Source organism: Polypterus senegalus, chromosome 3 (assembly GCF_016835505.1).
Source record: "Polypterus senegalus isolate Bchr_013 chromosome 3, ASM1683550v1, whole genome shotgun sequence".
Taxonomy (NCBI): domain Eukaryota; kingdom Metazoa; phylum Chordata; class Cladistia; order Polypteriformes; family Polypteridae; genus Polypterus; species Polypterus senegalus.
The window spans coordinates 225,585,685-225,604,731 of record NC_053156.1 but is presented as its reverse complement, the minus strand read 5'-3'; the positions used below and the strand labels follow the sequence as shown (position 1 = coordinate 225,604,731).

Sequence of the window (19,047 nt, the reverse complement as noted above, 5' to 3'; positions counted from 1 at the left end):
TAATAATGGGTTCCATTTTCTTTATCTATTAGTTAATGTTCAAAACATTATAGTGTGGGCTTAGATTTAAGAAAGGAATGACTGATGATTAATTAATTAATGATAAGCTATATTTTTTGGTAATTGAAGTTAATGAAGTTACATACGCCATATGAGTTATATTGAAGTTGGACTACATTTTATATGCATGGTAGAGGGAGAGTTATTTTTTGGCATACTAAAAGTTTTTTATCTTTTTGTTGATGCCAATGTTTAGGATTTTTATTGGTAGATCTCATTGGCACCCCTCTCATGCAATAGGGGAGTAGAGTTGGTAAATATTTTTTGCATAGGAGAGTGAGTGAGAGGACTACAAATACATTGGTTTAGACTATGGCTGCTCTGGTTTAAGGATTCATCCCTTAAACACCTTGTGTATTCATAGAAGTGAATTTAATTTGATTTTCAAATCATAGCCATCCCCACTTGACTCCATTAACTCCATGTGTAACAGCACAGCTTTTGCTTTTCAAGTCGTGGCAGTTCATCTTTCAGCATTGTTGTTGGTTCCATGTTTACGTTTTGTGATAGTACATCTTTTGGTAGCTAACTTGTGACTGTTTGCCTTTGAGCTACTTCTACGGTTTACTGCTTTGATCCTGGTAATAGTTTATCTGACTTTCAATATCAGTCTATGCTACAGTTTCCCAAAACATCACTTCTGTCCCAATCTGGCTGCACACCCCTGAGGTGATTCTGTTGAAAAAGGGTTTCTTAAATTGACTACCACTGATGAACTGAGGTGGCTATTGTCAAGAAGGCTCACAAATTACTTTTCTTCCTCAGATGTCTAAGGGAAACTCAATTTACTCCTACAGGTACACAAGAGAGTCCAACCTTGCTTGCTGCATAACGTCCTGGTATGGCACCTGCTCAGCTCAAGATCACAAAGCCCTACGGAAGATAGTGAAGGCAGCACAGATTATCACTGCCACCCAGCCACCTTCTGTTCAAGACACATATAACACAGAAAGAAAAACAGATCTCAATCCTGGCTTAAATGTACAGCAGTGTAATATGTTATGACCATTTTGCTAGTCTTTAGACATCGTTCCTGTGTATGTGATGTTTTTGCTATATTTTGAATATTATTTTGCCTATTCATTTTTTATGTATGCATTTCCATTTTTATGTTATTATTGTGATGTTCAGTTTTGTGCCCTGTCTCGTTAAGATTAAGTATCAACTGGAGGGCCGTCTTCTACCTATTTATTCAAGGCAGAGAGTCAGGCCTTTCAGACCAGAATTGAGAGTTGTGAAGTTTTGACAATTGTGAGTACCCTTGTGAATTTTCTTTTTTTTATTATTCTGGCTGTGCTTTTGACTAAGGATTTGGAATTTGAACTGGCATTTTAGCTTTGATTTGCCTTTTCATGAAACCCTTTTTACTTTCTCGTATATGAAGTATAGGGAAAGTATTGTAATCGTCCAAAATTTTGATGTCGAGATTTTGCCGAATCTCGATGTTTAAGACCTCCCTGAGTCAGAAAATGCCATTTTTGGAATTATGTCTGTGTGTGTATGTATGTATGTAAACATGATAATTTGAGTATGCTGTCACTTCGGTCAACCATATTTTGCATACAAGTATTAGGTACAAAACGTAGATTTCTATCAACTTTTGGGCTATTTTCATTAATTGGAAGTGGTACTTTACTTTTTATTCAGGTTCAATATATTATTAATTTGATTTGATTTGTTGTTGATGGCTCTTTAATGTACATAATATAAAAATATAATAATTGTCTTGCAATTTACTTCTCAAATATCCATCCCCATATCTGAATATACAAGAAAGTCTAGAGGAGACCACTCCAGATTTTTTGACTATTTTTGGAAACTGGCATTTTCTTATGAAATAGCTACACAAAACACAGCCAAATAGCGTGTTGGCCTCAGAATAACTTAACAGTATTCTCCTGATATGGAAATCCAGAGTAGGCCTCATCCCAGGTAGCCAGACCTCAATCTCAAAAGGCAGGCTTTAACCTGCACATGCCCAGAATGTTGCTCAGGCTTTTAAAGTTAATATTACAAAATTGCCCTTTACAGAAGAGGATTACCATAAACCTCTGATATTAAGAACAAAAAACAATGCCAGTTGGAAAAACCAAATCCTTAGTGAAGAAACTGTTTTGCCTAAAGACAGACTGACATCAAAAATATGAAAATGACCAGAAGATGGGTAAACCAAAATATGAGCCTAGGCCAAAACAAAAGAACATTGCACCAGAATGTAAACAAAAATTTGACTTTTTCAAGAAGCAACAACACAATAACAAACCTCAGATTCAAATTCGTTATACTTCAAAACACCATAATCGATTTAATACCCCAGAACAATCATTAGGATGAACACAAAAAAAAACAAACAGAAAATTCACAATGGTTCTCACAATGACCCACAATTCACAACTCCCAGTGCTGGTCTGGAGGGCCTAACTCTCTGCCTTGAATGAATGGACAAAGAGTTGTCCTCCAGCTGACTGTCATAGAGGTCCCCACCCCCTGGTATTCAGTCTTAAGGGGACAGGGCATATAACTGAACATTAACATAACACAAACAATGAAATACATATATAACAAAATAATTGACAAAACAATATTGAAAAAAATGACAAAAACATAATATGCACATAAATGATATTTAAGAACTAACAAAAAGAACACATGACACTACATTTAAGCCAAGGCTGAGACCCTGGCTCAAACATCAGAACTTAGAGTACAGAAGATATAAAAGAGACCCAGCACTCAGCTCATTATGTTTGCTTGTCCTGGATTCCTTCTCCCATTGTTCCAGACTCCAAAGTGTGCATGCGTGGCATACCTTTGTGGCTGTCTTAGTGCTTTCCTCAATGGTGGACAGTGTTGTATCCCTCCTGACAAGTTTCATGGTGGAGAGTCGTTTCCGAAATGACTGTAAACCCCTCCAGTGGTCTTCACTGTTGACTGAAGGTGTCTCTGGGTGCTTCGCGGAATGCTTAAAAAGTTGAGGGCTATCTTTCATCTTCAGATTATTCCTACAAATAGGGCCTGGAATCTCAACTCTTGGACTTCCAAACCCCTGCAACACTTGTTTAGTTTCAGATTTCTTTTCAAAGTGCTCTCTGTGGACTTTGGGTTGTTTCCACTGCAGAACAGTTGCTTGAGATCTATTAATGAGAAGAAGGTTGGAATCAAGAGTACACATGTGTGGTTACACAATGCTAGATCCAGATCAAATGTGTCCAATTCACAAAAAGTTATTTTTATATTGTAGTATGATCTATAAAATATCAAAATATGACCTAACTCAACCCACATCTAATATGAGGTCCTATAGAGGAAAGCCTGATGAAACTAAGAAAAAAACAAATAACACCACTATACCTGGTAGTGTGTGGGCAAGTGAACATACAACAAGGAGCATTTTGCACAGCAGGGGCTTCCTTCTCAGGTTGATGTCGCATCCCATATTTGTGCATAGGTTTTCCTCTTCCCCTGCAACACAAAAAGCGAACAGTCATTTAGTGGCATTCAAAGGACTCTGTTAGCTTGTAAGGCCAGTGTGTATTTGGGCATTTGACTCTGGGCACTTACCTTTAACAAACAAATTTTTAATGAAACTAGACCTGTGGGAAGTGGTGACTTTCTTAGGTACTCTTTCCTTTTTTAATTATTCTTATGATGTAACCTCCATTAATTTACGTTTCCTGTTATTTCATGCCTTAATATATTTTTCTTAGTGTTGTTATTATCTAATGGTATTTTGGTGATCCCACAGCAGTGCTGTTTTGTGAATTGGTTTCAAGTCTCTGTGGGTTTTTGTTGTTTGTTGTGGTAGAAGATCTCAGTTGCTGTCATGTGGTCATTGCATGACATGGCAGGACAGCATCATTGTGACGTTACTTAAATCACAGTTCTGCTAATTCTGGTGTACAATATTTTGGATAAAAAAAATTACTATAGTCCTTAAATTCAAAACAATTTTTCGCACTTGCAAGTTTAGAACTTTTTTAATTTTTAATTTTGGATAACATTTTGAGCTTCAGTTCTTTTTGGTGCTCTTTGTCTCCCTGGTTTTGACTTCAAGCTGGTTGGACTATGACTTTGGTCTTTTGCATTTCCTGGTCCTTTTTTCTTTTTAAAAAACAAAGGCAGCCAATCGTTAAAGTGAGTTTTTACATAACATATTGTTGAACAGTGACAGCGTTAACAGTGCATACAATGATATTTAAAGCAGGAAAGAAATTTACAGTGTAGTGTTGGGGCTGTACATGTGCAAGGGAAAATGGGCAAGAGTAAAGGTTTAAGAGGCCTAGTAGTGAACACTCAAGTACTGCTGGAGTTTTAATGCATTTTGTCCAAAGGAAAACCCACCGCACTTGCCATTACCTACCACATTTCCTTTCCTGTTTCTTGGTTCCTGCAGATTTGGCTGAGGATATGCAGCTCCAAGCACTGTGTAGGAATATACTGAGGATCATTTCTGTTTCCAATGCATCTCAGGACTGAGATTTCTAAGATTGTCATCATAACTAGCAAAGCAAGTAATCTTCAGTTCAGGTATAGACTCTGCTTATTGGCAAGTTTGACACTTTACATGTCCTGAGCTTTTGTTGTCAATGTGTTATCCAAAATTCCCGTATGGCAGGACCTCTGGTCCTGGAGGTGCAGAGCAGGTGCAGGTTTCATTCCAACCATTTCTTAATTAGAAGCCAGACATGGCAGATAATGAAAGTCGCTAATTATATGGCTTGCTGGAACTTTCATTCTCCCAAGACAAATCTTTATGTCAGTGTAGGTTTTTTGTTTTCTGAGAACATTAGAGCTCCAAACTACCGGTTCCCTCTCTGAGCTTCTTGAACCCACCACCAAGGGATGAGCCTTGGTAAGTGAGGACACACACAGCAGTGGATGGGTGAATAAGTGAAACAGTGCTTTTATTTAAAACAATCAGTGTTCCAAATTAAATTACTCCATCCATTAAAATTAAATAATTCGTCAAATAACCATGAACGTGGAGTTTAAAATTCAAATAAATAAATCCAGTAAACAAGATTAAAACATGGCAGGAATCTTCTCATTAAAATCAAAGTCCTCACTGCTTCCCTTTAAAACTGACGTCTCTTAGGTTCATCCCACTGATGCCACCAAATGTCACACTCCGGTAGTGTGGAGCTAACCCGCACCGTCATATTTGGTGGCAGCAATGGAATGAGCCAAGGAGATGAGGAATGAAGAACGGAAAGAGGAACAGCAAGTGGGTTAGGTGACAGACTCATTTTAACAAACCCATGGACTCGAGCCAGCACAGAACATTTTAGAAATCTGAACCTTCAAATGGACTTTTAAATTTCTTTTAAAAGTTCTTATTCTTTTATTGTCCTGATTTTGCAAATGGAGCTTGGGTTTCATTTTAAAGGTTTATTTTAGTGCTTTTATTGTTGGGTTTTTTAGTGCAGTGTAGGGTCACGCTGTGGACCTGGGACACCAGTTGCACTGGGTTTAGAGAAGGGTGGCGCCTTCCCATGCAACTGGGACCTTGTGGATGGAGGTGTGTACTGAGTGGTCCATGGTGCAGAGTGACTTTAAAAATAAATAATCATATCCCCATAAAGGTGCTATTAAAACTAAAATTAAAAAAACTACTTAAAACTAAAATAGGCAATTTAGGGTTCTGAATTCAAACAAGCAAGTTAACTAAAACTAAACCTAAAAACATATTGCTTTAGTAGTCAATAAATGTTTTCTAATTAAAAATTTGGTTAAAGCAAAATCTCGAAGCTGCTGTGGAGCTCAAAGGCCGGAGCTGGGTACCTCTGCTCTAAGCTCACAAAAAGACAGAGACGTGTCTGTGTTTGTGTCACAGATTGAAGGAAGCTGATTTTTTTATAGCAATTTCCAATTGCACTTTGGATTTTCATTTATTCCGCTTTTGTGAATTTGTTTTTTAGATGGGAATTGTCCAGTTGTTTAAGATAGTGTAAATAGACAGAGAGAGAGAGAGATTTTTTTTATTAGTTGAAATTTATTTGCCCAGTTTTCATCTAAATCTTAGATCAGTTTAATATCCTTATTGAACATCACTCATCAAAAGGAAAATAAAATAATCTGTATGCACTTGCTTAAACAAACTAATAAATCAGCCGTTTTCACCAGGCCTTTGTCTAGAACAGGGGTCTCCGGGGCCGGATTTTCCTATAGGCTAACTAGGCTTCAACCTAGGGCCTCAAGATCAAGAGGGGCCTACATTCAAATTGTTAGCAAAATTAAAACGACACAATTCTAAAAACAGTGAACACTAAAACACTGAACCGAAAATAAGGAGAAATTCTACGCATATGACTAATAACCAAACATAAAAATGTATTGGTTAAGATCAACGCGTTCGGCTCATTGGGTCTGTTCGTTTGTATATTCTAGATTGCACCAAAGTATAGTTCATACGTTCACTGACTGCTATGGCAAATATTGACGTGCCTTATGCTACTAAGCTCTGGTTTGTTCTTGCATAAATAAAGTGCAGATTGGTGTAGATTGGAACAGACAAACGAACAGACCTATTGATATCCCGACGTTCGGTTATATTCGTGTTACTTCGATAATATGAAACACGTGTGAATGTTATTAGAAAAGATTCTTATTTTAGGATTGCGTACACGATCATTTGATTCTCGTCTTCAGAGTTCAGTAGATTCAATGCTTTAGTGAAATGTTTATAGACTAGTGAAATTTTTTTTTGTGACAATATCTTCATGTCGCGGAATTCTAGGTAAGTTCTTAACATATGTTTTAATTTGTATATTTTAAAATGTATATTACGTGCTTTATTTTATATATTTTACGTGGAATTAGGGAAGATTTTGATGCACTTGAGCAACAAGCAAAAAACACGTTGACAAATACTGAATATAGAACTGCCAGGAGGATAACAAGAAGTAAAAGGCAAGGGAATTACGAAAATTCATCTGACCCTGATGCCTTAGACGAACTCTCTTCAAGAGATAAATTTAGGATTAAATCATTTATTCCTATATTAGATGCACTAGAATCAAATTTAGGAAGAAGAGCTTCTGTTTATGATGATGTAGTGAAAATAATTTCCTTTCTTGCCGATCTTACATTATCAAAGGTAGAACTTCAAAGAGGTGTTGAGCTGTTAATGCAAGAATACCCAGAAGATGTCAACCAAAATCTTACTGAAGAACTATTTCATTTCCACACATATGTGAGACAAACGCATAAGCCTTCAAAAAATTCCACATTGTCGAATATTCAAAGAAAATATTCAAGTGGCCTTCCCTAATGTGGAGTCAATCTTACGGCTGTTTCTCAGTTTAATAGTCACTAATTGTACTGGAGAAAGGTCATTTTCAAGACTTAAAAATATCAAAAATCAATTAAGAAGCACAATGACCCAGACGAGGTTGTCTTCATTGAGTATTTTGTGTATCGAAAATGAGACCTTCAGAAAAATAGATTTTTGATGAACTTATAGAAGAATTCTGTGTGAAAAAGTTTAGAAAGAAATTCTTCTAATCTACTATTTCGTTTTAAATGTATACTTGGATTGAATCAGTTCTTAAATAAAATAACTATTAACATAAAATTTAATATGATATACAATTTGATATTTTCTTTTTTGTGATCTGGATTTTGTTTGAATAAAGTTCAATTTTTGGTTTAGTTTAAGACTTAAAATTAATAATAATTCATACTTAAACTTTAAATGTGAATTATTATGAAATAAATGTATCGTAATTGAATTTGGTTTAATCTTCAATGTATTGAATATATCTAATTTAATTTGATAGAAAATATGGTAATTTTTATTGCGTATTTTATTTTCGTGGTCAAAGATTTTCATTATTTGAATTTTGTTTCTTTGTAAATGTTGTGTGTTATGTTTGATTAGTTATTGTTACAAGTACTATATATGGTGCTGAGAATAAATGTCCAAATAAGTGTTCTCGACTTTTTTTTATTTATTATCCGTGCCACATTTTTTATAAAGGTTAGTACCAATCACAACATGTTTCATTTAACATATTGATATATATCACAGTAATGATGTATTTTATTATCCCTCATGTAATTTACAAACTTAAAAATGGGAGGTGAAAGGGCCTCATAAGTGGAATAGCCTAGGGCCTCTTTTCATCTAAATCCGGCCCTGGGGGTCTCCCACACGTCACTCGCGAGCTACCAGTAGCTCACAGCCCCTTTCCAAGTAGCTTGCCAAAGGGTTAATGAATCCTACATACATCTGAAAACTTGATTAGTCAAATTACGGGTGGGCGATCTTTCCAAAAAATCATATCACGATCCTTTTAACACAAAATCACGATCCACAATCTGAATTGCAATCTATTTTTTCAATGTGGCATACACTTAAGAGAATATCCGAACTCAAACTCATCGAGACTTAAGTAACACTTTATTTTAAATATTTTGAAGTTGAATTCAATTGTTCTCTCGTTCGCTCGCAAAGAGGAGTTAAGGAACACGCCCCGAAGCTGGCGAGTGAATGAGGAAGGCCCCTTCCCTCGGTCCATTGCGTGGATCTCGGATTCGTGCAAATAAATCGGTACTGCAAGAGAATTATGATACATAACAAAATGAGAGAAGTCGCAAAATCAACCGGAATGTTCAAGCAAATTATTGAAAAAAAACCTGATCTAAATCCTTTTTAAGTAGTTCTCTCGTTCGCTAGCTAAGCGGAGGTAAGGTACACGCCCCGGGCGGCAGCGTTAGTGAGGAAGGCCCCGCTCCAATCCCATCTGCCCGCTGCGTCTCACTTGGATTTGAGCAAATAAATCGGTACCGCAAGCGAACTATGATACATCGCGAAATGAGAGAAAGTTCAAGCAAATTATAGAAAAACACCCAATCTAAGTCCGCTAAGTAATTCTCTCATGAAAAGCGTACAGACATAGAATTTTATATATTTTATATTAGTAAACCTTCAACATAATGTGCAGTTAAAGTCTCAACAGCATTCTCAGCATTTCTGGAGCTTAGTAGAGCCAGATAACTATAAGAATCTTCACCAAGCAGCTCTGAAAATGTCTGCTTTGTCTGGGTCTCCATACCTCTGTGAGTCTGACATGAATGTCATGAAATCAAAGTTCAGAACAAGACTGACTCCATAAGAGTGAACCTAAGTGGCTACACTCCACCATACACCTGCCTCTCTTCTCGATTCCATGCATTGCCAGTCCTCTGAGCTAACTGATGATAAACACATCACACATGGAACTGGACATGTGAATACTCTTGTGAAGTGAAACAGTGACATTTAACACAATGACAAATGAATAAGTAATATCTGTGTATTTGTAATGGCATTGTTTTATTTTGACATATTTCATGTTTTAATTCAATAGTGTGAGATACACTAGAAAATGCATACAGACATACAAAATGCACTTGCAGGTGAATGAAAATTTTTTTGTGATGTTTTAATGCAAAATGTGAGTTGTGGACACCATCATTTTGTAAATGTTCAGGCAAAACAAGCTTATTCGGTTTGTTTGGGTTGAAAGAATCTATGAGAAGAAACATTAGGAAACATGAGTAGCTCTCAGCCTTTTTCATTTTGTAAAAGAAGGTCTCAGGGGAAAAAGGTTGGAGACTCCTGGTCTAGAGTCACTTGTGCTTTTATCCAGATGGGGCCCCAATCTTTGCCATCCTTTTCCCAGCCCAACCCCACAATTCTGCTGTAGTATCCCATTTAAAAAAAAAAAGAATGGTTGAACTCAAGTTCAGGTTAGATGGTTAAATTGATATGAGATAATGCAAAAAATCAAATCACCCTGATCTACAGATTGGCCTCACAAATCTGTTCTGCTCTTGTGTTGTTCCTATATGTTTTTTAGTTTCTTTTTTATTTTGTTGATTTGATTATAATTGGCCCTGTGTTGGCTGGGATTGGCTCCAGCAGACCCCCGTGACCCTGTAATTAGGATATTTACGAGTTGGATAATGGATGGATGGGTGATTATAATTGTCTGCCTTGAGCAAATCTAGCTTGATCTTGTGGTCAGTACCTTAAACATGGTGTTTACTAGATTAATGATCAACATTAACAGAGGATGTGGAGCTAGAGCTAGATCTCAACCACAGAATACAATCAGGCTGAGAACAAGAGTGAAGGAGAAAGTGGTCAGACCAGCATTGTTGTATGGATCAGAAACCTGGGCAATTACAGAGGTGCCTGAAATGGAACTGGAAGCTACAGAAATGAGGATGTTGAAGTGGATATGTGGAGTAGCAAAGCTTGATAAGATCAGGAATGTAGGAATAAGTGGTACAGTTAAAGTTGGGGAAATCTCAAAGAAAATACAGGAAAGAAGGTTAAAGTGCTTTGAGCATGGCATAAGAAGAGAGATAAGTGTGAAGAAAGTCATGCCACACAAAGAAGAGGAAAAGGAGATAAAAGGGAGTTAAGAAATAAAACTTTAAGCAGTTCATGCCAAAAACCTAACGCCAAAGCCAAAATGAAAGTATAAACTCAAAGTCAAAAGACAGGATTTAGTTGTGTCCAATGAATTTTTAACTCACATCCGATTTATTTTTTACATCATATCCGGAAAGTCTAGGAGCTGACCTTTATACTCAATGACCTGTGATATCACGCATAACAAAACCTCAGACATCATTCTATTGCAACGCCACAGAAGCCACTAACAATCATAAACAAAATGGTGATGCATACAGAATTCAAAATGGCGTCACAGAAAGACATTTAAATATTTAAACACACACTTAAACTAATATAAGGATAATCAACAAAACAGTATTTCCTATTTAGTTAAAAATCTGAAATCTGGCAGGATGGTATATCCAATAACAAAGGACATTTCAGTATATCAATATTCAGGGGTAAACCACCTTCTCTATAGAAAAGCTAGATACCCCAAAATCTCAAAAAAATACTCTGTGCCTCGAAATTTCAGTTAGATGTTGTTACTTTTTAGTTTTTCTTTTCCAGGTTTGTTTTCTGACTTTGAATTACCATTTTCAATTTTTTATGATCAGTACTTCCTTCTGGTATCTCTGACTGAATGCCTATCTCTGGCCACACCTTTGCTTCTGTATGGTCCTTTTAAGTAATTCATCTTCTCGTCTCATTAATTTTACATTTCAGCATTCTGCCAAGAAAGGTTACTCAGTGTGTCTTTTTGTGGAAATTATTTTTGATTTGATTTGATACACTTTATTACTCCCCAGGGAGAAATTGTCTATTTGCATGACTTTTGAGAGTCTCAGCACAGGGTCAGCTATTGTATAGCATCCCTGGATCAATTTTCTGGTTTTCTAGTAATAACTGAATTTAAACTGGCAACCAGCACAGATCCTCTGCCTCAGAGCCACCACTCCACCTAAACATATTAACCACATATCACATTTTTTAAAAAACAAACCCACACTGTTCCATGGTACTCTTACAGAAGACAGCGTAATAGACTCACCATTCCTGCTTGTGCAGCAGTGCTTAGTCATTAAAACACAAGGAGCATAATAGATTGATCGTTGATATGGGTTTCACACTTGTTCTGTCAGTTTTAATTGGTTTTTGCTGCAGTTTTGCTATTCCATTTTGATTTGGTTTCTAAGGTTCGAGACACTACTTTATGTTTTGTTTACTCACTTTCATTTTGGGCAATTTGCAACCACTTTCATTGTAAAAACCGTTGCTGTCACATGTTCTTCACACTTCCTGTGGCAAGACGTCATCTTCAAGCATCTTTATAAACCAGCAACATGCAATCTTCAATGTCCACATTTGTGAACAAAACTCCTTAAGATTGAAATCTATAGTATTATAATATCTGTAATAATAACTAACTTTGATAGGTTACTAATTGTTAGCATTTTCAATCTTCATGTCAATAACCATTATGACAGCTTATGTTGACATGTGCCTGCTGAGCCCATTGTGGCAGTGGGTTTAGAGTTAGTGCTGACAAATGGCAGAGCTCATTTCTTTATGGAAAAGGCAGAACAAGTTGAGCTTTTCAGGACCCTTCCTGTTTGTCAACAGTCAGATATAAATGCAATCAGATTCATGGAAGATGTTGGCAGATTCATAGCAGGTTAGTTCCTACAGCAGTCCCTATTACAATGGAGAGATACTTGTGACATGTTTGACGGATGGGTGGGATGCTTACCAGGCCGTAATGCCATCAGCGAAAGCAACAGATTTCCTGAACCTCCTGCACTCATTTAATCTCAGCGAGCACGTCAACCAGCCCACACATAAGGGAGGACACACACTGGATTTAGTCATTGCAAAAGGATTAAAAGTTGATGTGAGGCCGGTCATTGGTATTGGTATATCAGAGCACTTTGTCATATTATTTAATGTAGAAATACAGCATTGTAGTTATGAGAAGTGTACATCTGCAGCTTCAAAGCTTGCTAATATTCTAAACAATCAGGGCATTTGTAGTGATTAACTCAACAATGCTAACAATGTTAATAGCAAGGTGGAAAATATTTATGCTAAGGTAAGAGCTGCAGCTGACATAGTTGCCCCTGAAAAGACAGTTAAGAAATCCTCCATAACTGTTATACCCTGGAGAACCCAAAGAGTGTCTCATTTCAACAGAACATGTTGGAGAGTTGGGTGTAAATGGAGAAAACAAAATTGATAGTCTATTATGAACTGGTCCTCCTGGCCATCCAACCTTACCTTTGTCTTTTTTACATAATGAATAATACTGTAGCCTAATCTTGCTTATGTTTTATATATTAACTACCTTTTTATTTTATCTTGTAAAGCACTTTGAGCTACATTGTTTGTATGAAAATGAGCTATATAAATAAATGTTGCTGCTGCTGTGCTGGAGAGTCTTCAGAGTGTGTTTTTCTGTTTTAGAGGAATCTGTTACTTTTGTATCAAAGAAAAAGAATTTAGGAATTAGTTTGGGCTTTGGTGTTTTGGTTAATTTTGTTTGTTTGGTTTGACTTTTGTATTTGTTTCCTGACTATGCTTTGGTCTTTGATGTCTCAGATCTTCCCATTTAAATCTGTTGACTTTTTAGTCAACGGCACAGAACACAAAGTTGAACAAACAAGAAAAAACTGTAAATATCCCGCCCTTCCTTGTATTTTTCCAATTAATTTTTCAAGTCTTAATTTTTACGCATGGTTTTCAGACTCTGAAGCATTCAGAAACAGCAGTCTAATCTCATGGAGGAGATGGTTGATGGTGAGGACTGCACTCTTCTCTCAAGACCAAATTGTTCTGCTTATTGTCTTGTACACATAAATAATATATAATACATATATTTTACTCTGAATATCAAATTCTAGAGTGCTACATGGTAGCCCAAGGGCTATGCTTTCCATAGCATCCTGTCAAGTGGACACCATGTGTCAAAGATAATACCCCAAACTCCACAAAGAGGTGATCACTTATTTCTTAGATCACTTAAACGGCTATTACCTTTCACAATTGCAGTAAATATAATTTTTTCAAGAGTATCCTTAATCATTTAAACTTTTATATTTTTGTAAATTTGTATAAGCTCCCAAGAGTATCCATGGGAAAACTTGGGTCCAGGAAAGTCATCTTCCTTCCACTTTCCCTGGGCTTTCTTTCGAACTTTCAGTTCTGCTTTCTTGTCTTTCCTCCATACTGTCCTGCATGCCTCGGTTCTCTTTTTGCTTTTCTCTATTTTGCAGCTCTGGAAATGATTCTCCGCTGTTTCTCTTCTCTGTTTTCGATTTGATCTTCCAGCCAATGCTTCAGAGCCTTCCTTAAAATGCTGTCTAATCTAATTAATTAGCAGAAACAGTAGATTATCCATCCTAGTGTGATGAAATGGATCCCATGTACTGTAGGCTACCATTTTTGCTCTTTGTTTCCTCAGATTTATAGGTACACCAACTTTTTCACTGTTATGTTCTTTTTTGACATTTATTGTTCCTATCCCATTCCCTCTTCTGAGACAGACAGCTGCAGACAGGGCAACAGGGAGTGTTGACGTGGATTCTAACCAGAGGGGACATTTGTTAAAAGCATAGCTGTATGAATTCATCTGTGCAGAGACTTAAGGAACACTAAGGATATTAATGTTTACTCTGCTCCTAGTCAAATAAGGAAACATAATAAATTCTAAATTTAAAAATCAGGCAACAGGCTAAGGACATCATCAGTTTAGATCTCTAGATCTAGAATTCCTGGTATTTCTAAAGTCACTACGGCTATCCACCTGTCAGTCAGTCAGTCAGTCATTTTTCAACCCGCTATATCCTAACTACAGGGTCACGGGGGTCTGCTGGAGCCAATCCCAGCCAACACAGGGTGCAAGGCAGGAAACAAACCCCAGGCAGAGCACCAGCCCACTGCAGGGCACACACACACCAAGCACACACTAGGGACAATTTAGGATCACCAATGCACCTAACCTGCATGTCTTTGGACTGTGGGAGGAAACCCACGCAGACACAGGGAGAACATGCAAACTCCACGCAGGAAGGATCCGGGAAACAAATCCGGGTCTCTTAACTGTGAGGCTGCAGCGCTACCACTGCGCCACCGTGCTGTCCACCTATTTCTGTTTTTTCCCAAATCCTTCCTTATTCTGCTTTTATCTTATTACTCTCCTTCAGTCCCATATACTGTATATCCTCAGCCATTATTTTACCTCTTTATACAATTTACATACAAGTGGACTCAGAAAGCATTCAGACTTCTTCACTTTCGCCACACTTTATTTTGATGTAGAATTCATTGTAAATGGGTAAATGTGCCATTTTTGCCCATCAATCTACAATCCATAATGACAAAATGAAAAGTTGTCAGGAAAGCCTGCTCCATCACGGGGTAAATCCTGGACACACTTGAAACTGTTGTGGAAAACAGGATGCTGGCAAAATTGGAAGAAAAATCCCCTTCATCCCTTCCAGGGGGCGCTCTCTTGGAGCACTTTTAGCTACAGGCTCACTCTACTATGGTGTGCTAAGAAGCACCTCTGGGGGTCTTTTCTACCCACTGCTATCAGGCAATCTAATGCTTCCACCCGATGTACTCGTTAAGTTTATTTTTATTTGTTGATTGATTGAATGGTTGATTGTATCCTGTAAGTCTGTATCTTTGTTTTTTATGTTTCTGAATTCCCCATGGGATTAAAAACGTTTATCTGATGTAATCTAATCTAATCTAATCTAATGTTTTCAGAAAGGTGTGTAAATTAATTGAAATCAAAAACAGTTACAGTAAACCCTCATTTATCGCGGTTAATCCATTCCAGACTCTACCACGATAAATGAATTTCCGTGAAGTAGTATTCTTTATTTATAAATCTAATATTTTCGCAGTTAGAGCATAGAAAACCTGTTTATGACCTTCTAAATATGTTTTTTAACAATATTAGAGCCCTCTAGACATGAAATAACACCCTTTAGTCAAAAGTTTAAACTGTGCTCCATGACAAGACAGAGATGACAGTTCCACTCACAAATAAAAGAATGCAAACATATCTTCCTCTTCAAAGGAGTGCGTGTCAGGAGCAGAGAATGTCAGAGAGAGAGAGAGAGACAGATAGAAAGAGAGAAAAGCAAACAATCAAAAATCAATACGTGTTGTTGGGCTTTTAAGTATGCAAAGCACCGCAATAAAGTGGAAGGGAGCAATGTGAAGGTAGTCTTTCAGCATTTTTGAGAGGAGCGTCCGTATCTTTTAGGCAAACAGCCTCTGTGCAAACAGCCCTTCTGTTCACACCCCCTCCATCAGGAGCAGAGAACGTCTGAGAGAGACAGAGAAAAGCAAACAATCAAAAATCAATAGGTGCTGTTAGAGCTTTTAAGTATGAGAAGCACCACACGGGAAGCATATCGTATATCATTGAGGAGTTTTATTCAATACGTAATATGTGCTCTGATTGGGTAGCTTCTCAGCCATCCGCCAATAGCGTCCCTTGTATGAAATCAACTGGGCAAACCAATTGAGGAAGCAAGTACCATAAATTAAAAGATCCATTGTCCACAGAAATCCGCGAAGCAGCAAAAAATCCACGTTATATATTTAGATATGTTTACATTTAAAATCCGCGATGGAGTGAAGCCGCGAAAGTCGAAGCGCGATATAGCGAGGGATCACTGTATTTTGTTTTTCTGTACCTTTTCCTATTCTTCGCAGTTCAGTTGAACAGGATTTATCAGAGTGGTACCCCAACTCACTGTGCTGACTGATTCTCACTTATGACAATACACATACATATTCGTGTACCTCACCCACTGCTTACCTATAACCCTGTGCTCCCATGCCAGACAAAAACTTATGATAAGGCCCCACACCTTATCATAAAATCATTGCATTTAGTGAGAGGCATTGCCTCACACTAAATGAGAATAAAATCAAACTTGTAAAATATAAAGAAGAACAAATGTCTCTGTCCATCCATTTTCTAACACACTTATCCAGTCCATGGTCACGAAGAGCCTGTGCCTATTCTGGTAGCACTGAGTTGCCAACTTTATCTTAGGCACTTTTTCGTTATGCTGGCACAAATTAGAGCTGTCAGTGAATATAACGTACATCTTTAGGATGTGGGAGAAAAACTAGAGTAACCAGGGGGAAGTCCATCTGAGCTGAATGTGAAAGTGCAAACTCCAGGATCATAGACTGAAACTTAAGACAATGCAGCTGTGATACAGCATTGATATGCATCGTGCCATTTGTTAGGTTTTATAAAAAGCTGCTATTTCCAGGCTACGGCCCAGCACAGATGCCTAATCCATTGTTATCTTCTCTTAGGATATACTGTATAAGTGTGAAACTGTGATGACCCAGGTTGCCTGCAGCCTGACATCTTCCTGTACCTGGCACATCTATAGTCATGAACCAAGTGTGGACCAGTGCAGTGAGGACACACAAAACAACAAGAGTGGTGCGGTTTACTCAATCAATCAACTAATGTCCAATAAGTAAAATGCATTGCAGAATGTTCCAATAAATAAATAAGCCAATAACATCCAGGGCTTATCTGCAGTAGTTTAAAATCAATGACTAAATAAACAAATACATCCATTCAAGGGTTAAAATCAAGTCAAATACCTTGGAATTAAAATTGGGTTCCTTCTCTGCTATTTTACCTGTGAGCTGTGTGCCTCATTCTTCTTTGCCTCCCCTTGCTCACCTATTGGGTCTCCACAGCAAGTATGGTCATCCATTTAACAGCTCACATCCCAGACACCTCAGCCGGTCCCCACTAAGAACACCCAAAGCCTAGCTGCGTTGTCCCACAACCATCTTTAGGCATTCATAGAATGACTTTGAAAGTTGTTTTGTCACTCCTGCTTCCTAGATGCTCAGCAGAGGTGACCCACCCCTGAAACCACAGTTCCTCTCGCTCCCTGTGGGTCCACCTTCCAACCACCATGGCTCACACTCCAGATCTTTACTCCTTGCTTCTCCAGCACATCTCTTTTCCTTGATTTTCTTTTTCTCTACTTTCTTATTCAATCCTTCCTTTTCTTTTTTTTTATTCTATTCAACACAGGATCTTTTAGACTCTGTGAGTGCAGATGCTTTGCCTAACAACTTGTGGAGTGTCAATGAGGAACATCTAAGCCGATCACACTCGCACGTAAGTAAGCAATCACCTAGTTTCTCCTATTAAACACCCTGTAGAAACATAAACTCACACCCGCAATCCTGAGCTGCACTGTTTTTATTTAAAACGCTGCAGTGCCATGGACCCCTAACATGCTTCACCATAAAACCTGGCAAGAATTTCTCTCTTCAGAATCACTATAACTACGATTGAGTTTCACCCAACAATACAAAAAATATGGCCAAAGAAGACAACTCAAAATGCAACGTTAGAAAGCATTTGATTGTATCAAGCAAGAAACTGATTTAGTACTGGGAATAAAATGACAAATGAACTCCCAACAAGTATTGAAATATCAAAAAATGAAAAGCAAAAGCTACCAGTGCCTCCTTACAGCCTGCCTTTGGTTTGTCCCGTGTGATTCTGTGGCATTGCATTGTGCTAAATGAAGTTCTGTTTGATGTTATCTCTGTTATCTGTAACTTACTATGTACCCCCAGGTACATTTGTTGCATGTTGAAAATAATGTGAGCTTTTTTTGTATTGTGATCACAGATCGGCCCACATGTGAAAATCATGGTCTACTGCTAAATTTGACCTGGCACTGACATTGCTCATGCCCAAGTTATTTATGTGTGTCATTTTCACAGCCATCTGGTAAATGAAGACCCGATGACAAAGTGTCCTGTTTGCACTGTATAAGTTTTATTTTAATTAATTCATTAATCAATACCATTGAAATTGTATTAATTTCCTGCACAGTTTCAGATAACAGGATTTTTGACTAATATAATATCTCAAAGTCTGATTGATTATAGTTAGGCAAGTGCTGAAACTTCTTAGCATTTTAGTATGTTAGTTCCATAAAGCCATTACGTGTATTAGTTGTAAGAGACAGATGTTTTACGTTAATGTTAATAGTAAATTCACATACGTTTTTGCTTTGTTTAAATTTGAACAGATTGTATCTTTAACATGTATAATGGAATGTTCAGTTTTACCCCCTATAATCTATAAAGCAATGGAATGCTCTTAATGTTTTAGCTCTCAGATTATAGTTAGGTAGCCAGAAGGAAACAGGAACTAATAGACAGGCATTGAAGGGCTTAACTACAAAGAGGACTGTTTCAGTTATGTTAGGTAGAATGTCCAGAGGGGACTAGGCAGTCTCATGGCCTGGAACCCCTGCAGATTTTATTTCTTTTCTCCTACCGTCTGGAGTTTTTTTTGTTTTTTCTGTCCACCCTGGCCATCGGACCTTACTCCTTTTCTATGTTAACTAATGTTGTCTTATTTTAATTTCTTATTTTGTCTTTTGTTTTTTCTTTTCTTCAGTATGTAAAGCACTTTGAGCTACTCTTTTTATGAAAATGTGCTACATAAATAAATGTTGTTGTTGTTTTAGTTTTCTGACTGTTATGTTAACGTTACTGTTCATATGGTCCTAGTGAGTGGC

At 37.4% G+C, this 19,047-nt stretch overlaps 1 protein-coding gene across 2 annotated transcripts in view; it reads right to left on the bottom strand.

Annotated features, from left to right (window-relative positions):
• Positions 1 to 19,047, bottom strand: part of LOC120525929 (FYVE, RhoGEF and PH domain-containing protein 2-like) — a 94,289-nt gene that overhangs the window by 52,807 nt on the left and 22,435 nt on the right. For both annotated transcript variants that reach the window (XR_005633044.1, XM_039748627.1), the window contains exons 2-3: positions 3,412 to 3,522; positions 2,870 to 3,194 (exon numbers count right to left, since the gene is read on the bottom strand). Coding sequence is in view for 1 of the 2 variants with exons in the window: in XM_039748627.1 (XP_039604561.1) it covers positions 2,870 to 3,194; positions 3,412 to 3,522 (436 nt within the window). In the remaining variant the exon portion in view is untranslated. The remainder of the gene's footprint in view (positions 1 to 2,869; positions 3,195 to 3,411; positions 3,523 to 19,047) is intronic.